The sequence below is a fragment of the Rhinopithecus bieti genome, unplaced genomic scaffold (genome assembly GCF_001698545.2).
Source record: "Rhinopithecus bieti isolate Rb0 unplaced genomic scaffold, ASM169854v2 scaffold_15283, whole genome shotgun sequence".
Lineage (NCBI taxonomy): Eukaryota > Metazoa > Chordata > Mammalia > Primates > Cercopithecidae > Rhinopithecus > Rhinopithecus bieti.
The window spans coordinates 134,328-141,202 of NW_016808172.1; the positions used below are offsets into that span (position 1 = coordinate 134,328).

Here is a 6,875-nt window from a genome sequence, read left to right on the forward strand (position 1 = left end):
CAGGGCTTCCTAGCTCGGTTTCCCAGCCTACTCATCTGTGCTGTGGCTAGCCGGCTGGAGGGAGGTGGAGGAACAGCGTTCCAGGTGGGAGGTTGCAGGAGTGTGGGTTGCACGTGTGTGGGGGTGGACCCGGAGGGGTTCACAGCGAGGGGCTTAGGAAGGTGGAAAGGGGCTGCGGACAAGGAGCCGTGACACAAACACGGGTGGACCCTGCCGCTGACCGCCCGCGGGTGAGGCTGGAAGTCAGTTAACATTTTACTGGGTTAGATTCTGCCCTTTGCATATGGAACGGGTGTGCCCCGCCGCTGTCCGTCCCACCCCAACCCTGAACATCAGGCTTCCCGGTGTCTGGGGCCCCAAGAACCCCCTGCCCCAGCCATGGAACATTCCAGGCCTCCAGCAGCAACCTCATTTGCATGCTGCAAGGCTGTGGCTCAGGCGACTCCTCCTGGGGGACTGGTGGTCCCAGGCAGGGGACCAGGCTGGGGGCTGCTCCGCCGAACCACGTCCCAGATCCAGGTCACAAAGGCGGACACCTGCGTGTACACATCGGGGGTCTTAGGGTCGCCGCACCAGAGGCCAGAGAAGGATACGAGGCCCTGAGCCCGGTTCCTGCACACCAGGGGGCCCCCGGAGTCGGCCTGGAGTAAAAGGAGAAGTGAGGTCAGGGCCTCTGGGAGCTGCTGCAGGCACATCTCTCCACCGCCCTCCCTGCCTCAGAACCCTCTGTGGCTCCCTACTGCTCTCCAAGGAAAAAGTAAACTCATCTCTGCCATCCAAGCCCTGAAGACTCGGCCCCCACCCACTTCTCTGCCCGCCTCCCCCTGCCAGCCTCCTCGGTGCTCCAGCCTTTGCATAGCCTGGAGGCCTGTTCCTGCCCTGTGCTGGATGCTGCCTATGTACATTCGAGTCTGCAGTGCTCTGGGCAGTGCACAACCTGCACAACTGTATGCGGCCGCCCTCCAGTAATGGATCTCTCTGCCTTGCATGTGTTTCCTCCAATCTTCTAAGGATTCCTTCAAGTTTCAGCTCAAAGGTGCTCTCCTTGGAGAGGACTCCCCGAATACTCACCCTAAAATCCCTCATCCTACCCTCCTAACTGCCATCTGGAATCCACTCTGACACCAGATACTATTTGGGTGGCAGATTTACAGATGGAGAAAAAGAGGCCCAGAGAAATCAAGTGACTTTTCCAAGGTCACACATTGGGAAAGTGGACAGTTTCGTTTCTCCTGGGCTTGGGCTGCCGGGCTCCAGAACGTGTGTCCTGAACCAAGTCGCTCTCTTGCCTGCAAAAGACCTTCCAGCCCAGTGTCTCCCTTAGCACCAGGGGATCGTTTATCCGACAAGATTTTAGGAGTGGGAGCTGCTTCCTCTCAATCTGTTACTACCCTCTACTGAACACTGCTTGTGCAAATACACAAGTGTGTGGCTCTTTGTGCAGTGCACAACTGAACATGACAGCCCTGCATGACCCTTGCCAACTCCCTGCCTTTCCTGGGCCGCAACTTCTCCATCTGGTCCAATATCAATGGGACTCAGTTCCCAAGGCTCTTCCTGGCCCTGACTGTCTCTCTGGGCCTTGGTTTCCCCATACAGTAAGTGGGTGGAGCGGGGAGGGGATCTCACCGAGCAGAAGCCTCGCCTATGGCTGTCCCCACTGCGGGTGCAGAGCATGGTACGGCTCAGGTGGCCCTTCCAGGAGCTGTTGCAGACGTCCAGGTCCAGCACTCGGACCTCGACCTCCATCAGTCCAGCTGGCAGATCCTCAAAGTCAGACACGAAGCCCCAGCCAGCCACCCGGCACCGTGTCCCGGCTGTGGGGGGCCTGGCCCGTCTCCCTGGCAGCCTCAGCAGCCCCACTGCAGGACCCAGGACAGCAGAGCCGTTCAGCTGCAGGGAGAGCGTGAGTTCAGGCCACCAGGCTCCCTCCCCACCCCCGCTCCTGCCTCAGTTTATCCATGGGACCCCTGGTCCTGCCCTTGTGAAGCGAAATCAATGGTGGCCACCATGAGGCTGGGTCAGGAGGCCCCGTTCCTTCTGCCAACACAAGCCCCTACCCCTTGGGTCTCCAGGGTCACCATCGGCTGCCCAAAGCGTCTTTCTTGTTTTCTTTTTTTTTTTTTTTTCAGACGGAGTCTCGCTCTGTCACCCAGGCTGGAGTGCGGTGGCCCGATCTCAGCTCACTGCAAGCTCCGCCTCCCGAGCTCACACCGTTCTCCTGCCTCAGCCTCCAGAGTAGCTGGGACTACAGGTGCCCACCACCACGTCCGGCTAATTTTTTTGTATCTTCAGTAGAGACGGGGTTTCACCGTGTTAGCCAGGATGGTCTCGATCTCCTGACCTCGTGATCCGCCCGTCTCGGCCTCCCAAAGTGCAGGGATTACAGGCGTGAGCTACCGCGCCCAGGCCCTTTTTTTTTTTTTTTTTGACTGAGTGTTGCTCTGTCGCCCAGGCTGGAGTGCAATGGCGCAATCTCAGCTCACTGCAGCCTCTGCTTCCCAGGTTCAAGCGATTCTCCTGCCTCAGCCTCCAGAATTTAATCTGGGGACTTTGGGTAGAAGCTTCAGGGAAGGGGGTCGTCCCTCGAGCAGGAGGGGGCCAGGCAGGTCTGCATAGATGCACCACGTGTGGCAAGAGCAGCTTCCCACCTGGAAAACTCCACCCAGGGACTTCTTTCTTTTTTTTTTTTTTGAGACAGAGTCTCACTCTGTCACCCAGGCTGGAGTGCAGTGGCGCGATCTCGGCTCACTGCAAGCTCCACTTCCCGGGTTCACGCCATTCTCCTGCCTCAGCCTCCTGAGTAGCTGGGACTACAGGGGCCCGCCACCACGCCCAGCTAATTTTTTGTATTTTTAGTAGAGACGGGGTTTCACCGTGTTAGCCAGGATAGTCTCGATCTCCTGACCCCGTGATTCACCCACCTTGGCCTCCCAAAGTGCTGGGATTACAGGCATGAGCCACTGCATCCAGTGGTGAAACCTCATTTCTACCAAAAATATAAAAATTAGCCAGGCGTGGTGGTGGGCGCCTGTAATTGAAGCTACTCGGGAGGCTGAGGTGAGAGAATCGATTGAGCCCGGGAGGTCGAGCTTGCAGTGAGCCGAGATGGCGCCACTGCACTCCAGCCTGGGTGACAGAGTGAGACTCTGTCTCAAAAACCAAACATATGTCAGATACTCCTATGGGCCACCCCACCCCCACCCCGGGCTCACCCGCAGCAGGCAGATGTCGTTGACATGGGTCACAGGGTGGAAGTCGGGGTGCGTGGTGACAGCACTGATGCCAAACACTTGCTGGGTGGGCTCTGCAGTACGCAGGGCATGGGCGCCCAGCACCACCAGGCCGGTGCGGAGGTCTCTGCGGGGAGGAAGGGGTGGGCGAGACGGGGGTGAGGGGCTGCCTGTCCTGGGCCTCGGTCCACTCATCTATGAAACAGAGACCCAGGCCGGGCGCGGTGGCTCACGCCCGTCATCCCAGCACTTTGGGAGGCCGAGGCGGGCGGATCACGAGGCTAGGAGTTCGAGACCAGCCTGGCCAGCATGGTGAAACCCTGTCTCTACCAAAAATACAAAATTAGCCCAGCGTGGTGGCAGGTGCCTGTAATCCCAGCTACTCAAGAGGCTGAGGCAGGAGAATCACTTGAACCCGAGATCACCCTACTGCACTCCAGTCTGGGTGACAGAGCAAAACTTTGTCTCAAAAAAAAATTACTTTGCCAGGCGCAGTGGCTCACGCCTGTAATCCCAGCACTTGGGGAGGCCGAGGCAGGTGGATCACGATGTCAGGAGATCGAGACCATCCTGGCTAACACGATGAAACCCCGTCTCTACTAAAAATACAAAAAATTAGCCGGGTGTGGTGGCTCAAGCCTGTAGTCCCAGCTACTCGGGAGGCTGAGGCAGGAGAATCACTTGAACCCGAGATCACCCTACTGCACTCCAGTCTGGGTGACAGAGCAAAACTTTGTCTCAAAAAAAAAATTACTTTGCCCAGGGCGCAGTGGCTCACGCTGGGTAATCCCAGCACTTGGGGATGGCCGAGGCAGGTGAATCACGATTTCAGGAGATCGAGACCATCCTGTAAACACGGGTGAAAACCCCGTCTCTACTAAAAATACAAAAAAAATTAGCCGGGTGTAGGTGGCGGGCGCCTGTAGCTCCCAGCTACCGGGAGGCTGAGGCAGAGAATGGGCGTGAACCCGGAGACGGAGCCTTGCAGTGAGGCTCGAGATCCAGCCACTGCACTCCAGCCTGGGCCACAGAACCGCGGTGAGACTCCGTCTCAACAACAACAACAACAACAACAACAACAACAAACAACAACAACAACAATTACTTTTGCACCAACTTAATATTTTTTTTCTTTTTCTTTTTTTTTTTTTAGACAGTGTCTCACTCTGTCCCCCCAGGCTGGAGTGTGATCTTGGCTCACCGCAACCTCTGCCTCCTGGGTTCCAGTGATTCTCTTGCCTCAGCCCTTCAAGCAGCTAGTCTACAGGCACACACCACCATGCCCGGCTAATTTTTGTATTTTTAGTAAAGACAAGGTTTCACCATGTTGGTCAGGCTGGTCTCGAACTCCTGAGTAGCTGGGACCACAGAAGCACACCACTACTCCTGACTAATTTTTGTATTTTTTGTAGAGACGGGGGGTTTCATTTTGTTGCCCAGGCTGATCTTGAACTCCTGGAGGCAAGTGATCCTCCTGCCTTGGCCTCCTGAAGCCCTGGGATTGCAGATGTGACTGTCTGCGCCCAGCCCCAATATTCCTTTCTTTTTTTCTTCCTTTGAGATGGAGTCTGGCTCTGCCACCCAGGCTGGAGTGAGGTGGCACCATCTCAGCTCACTGCAACCTCTACCTCCCGGGTTCAAGTGATTCTCCTGCCTCAGCCTCCTGAGTAGCTGGGGTTACAGCCATTCACCACCACGCCCGACTAATTTTTGTATTTTTAGTAGAGACAGAGTTTCACCATGTTGGCCAGGCTGGTCTCGAACTCCTGACCTCAAACAACCCACCGTGTCCCAACGTGAGGGGGACGCCAGGCTGGTGGGGGATCTGGGGACACCGCAGTCCAGGACCAACCCATCCCTTGCCTGGTGGGGGCTCTGGCAGGAGGGAGCCCACCCACCTTGGCCCCAATATTCATCTTAATAGTTATTATAACAACATATTTAAAATGAGGCCGGGCACGGTGGCTCCCACCTGCAATCCCAGCACTTTGGGAGGCAGAGGCAGGTGGATCATTTGAGGTCAGGAGTTCCAGACCAGCCTGGCCAACATAGTGAAACCCGTCTCTACTAAAAATAACAAAAATTCGCCAGGCGTGGTGGTGGGTGCCTGTAATCCCAGCTACTTGGGAGGCTGAGGCAGGAGAATTGCTTGAACCCGAGAGGCAGAGGCTGCAGTGAGCTGAGATTTCGCCACTGCACTCCAGCCTGGGGGACAGAGACTGTCTCAAAAAAAAAAAAAAGAACATAGTAACAGTTACAGTAACAGAATATATACTTGTTGCCCCGGTGCCGCTTCTGTGCTTCCTCTGCCTCCCTGACTTCTCCTCCTGTTTTCCCTTTGTTGCCCCTTAAATCCAACCCCCGCTGAGACGCCCCTCCTGCAGGAGCCCCGCAGGCAAGGGATGGGTCGGTCCTGGGTTGCCGCGCCCCAGCTCCCCCGCCAGCCAGGAGTCCCCCTCACGCTGGGACACGGTGTCCGCAGAGAAGGGGCCCGACAGGTGAGCTCACCTGTGGCTGAAGCAGTGGGCGGCCGAGACCACCCAGCGGGCTTGCAGCAGGAAGCCTCCACAGTGGTGCTGGCCCCCGAACTGCACGGATGCCATGTAGGGCCTGGAGTGGGGGGTCACCTCGCGGCCGCCGATGATCTGGGCTCCCCAGGAGCCTGCTGGAGGGACAGCCCGAGTCAGGGACGAGGCAGGAGGAAGGGCTGGGGTCAGGGCAGGGGGAGAAGGAGCGGCCGAGACACAGACGGGTGAGATGCGAGACGGAGAGACACAGAGAGCTGGAGACAGAGCCCAGACAAGCCCCCCAGTTGTGCTGGGAGGGGCTCCCGAGACCGGGAGATCCAGGGCGGGCCGGCCGGAGACCCCCGTCGGATTTGCACCCATTTCCAGCAGAGGCAGCCACGGGGGCTTGGCAGATGGAGCAGGTGGAGCTCTCCCCAGGGTTTCCGGGGACTGGCGGCTCCTGGATGTGGCTGCCCTACAGGGACTTGGCAGGGGCCTGAGTGGGGATCCGGGGGGCTTCTCACCGGGGGACCTCATGGGCAGCATCAGGGCAGTGGCCACGGTCAGCAGCGGACGTCCCCAGCCCCCCGACCCAGGCCCCATGGCAGATGCGGGCTGGTGTCTCCCTGCAGAGGTCTTCGGGCCGTGGCTCCCACCCTCAGCCAACGGCCGGAAAGGGGGAGCCTGACTGTGGCCTGTGGTCAGGAGGCCCCACCAGCAACGCCTGAAGCCCAGCCGGCCGTTTCTGGGAAATCGATGGTCTCAGGTGGTGGCTGATAATAATCATGCTGATAATAATCACTGCCTCCTCGGGCCGGAAACGGGGGGTGGGGGAGACAGCTCTGGGGCTGCAAGTGACCTCAGCAAGGCGCTCGACCCTTCTGTGCCTCAGTTTACCCAGCCTCAACACAGCTCAGCATGTGTGGGGAGCTTTCTGAAGAGCCGAGGTCACAGCGGCACTGGAGACCCTGCAGTTCCCCTCCAGGCCCCACCCCCCAAACCCCAGTCTTCCCATCTCCAACCCCAGTGCCCACCTCAGGACTGTGGGGACAATGAGGAAAGCCGGTCTCCTGGGAAGCTCTGATGATTTCTGCCTTTATTTTATTATTGTTATTTTTTTTTTGAGACAGAGTCT

The 6,875-nt window shown here is 57.9% G+C and overlaps 1 protein-coding gene across 2 annotated transcripts; it reads right to left on the minus strand.

Annotated features, from left to right (window-relative positions):
- Nucleotides 1-217: 217 nt before the first annotated feature.
- Nucleotides 218-6,463, minus strand: PRSS57 (serine protease 57). 2 transcript variants are annotated; one of them, XM_017885634.1, is made up of 5 exons: nt 6,265-6,463; nt 5,742-5,895; nt 3,216-3,360; nt 1,630-1,893; nt 218-641 (listed from the first exon to the last, which is right to left on the minus strand). In XM_017885634.1, exons 1-5 carry the CDS (start codon nt 6,341-6,343, stop codon nt 435-437), a joined length of 849 nt encoding a protein of 282 aa, XP_017741123.1. In that variant the 5' UTR covers nt 6,344-6,463; the 3' UTR covers nt 218-434. The 2 variants fall into 2 exon arrangements, with proteins under 2 accessions (XP_017741123.1, XP_017741122.1); XM_017885633.1 differs by having other exon boundaries at nt 243-641; nt 5,742-5,898.
- Between the last annotated feature and the right edge of the window lie 412 nt (nt 6,464-6,875).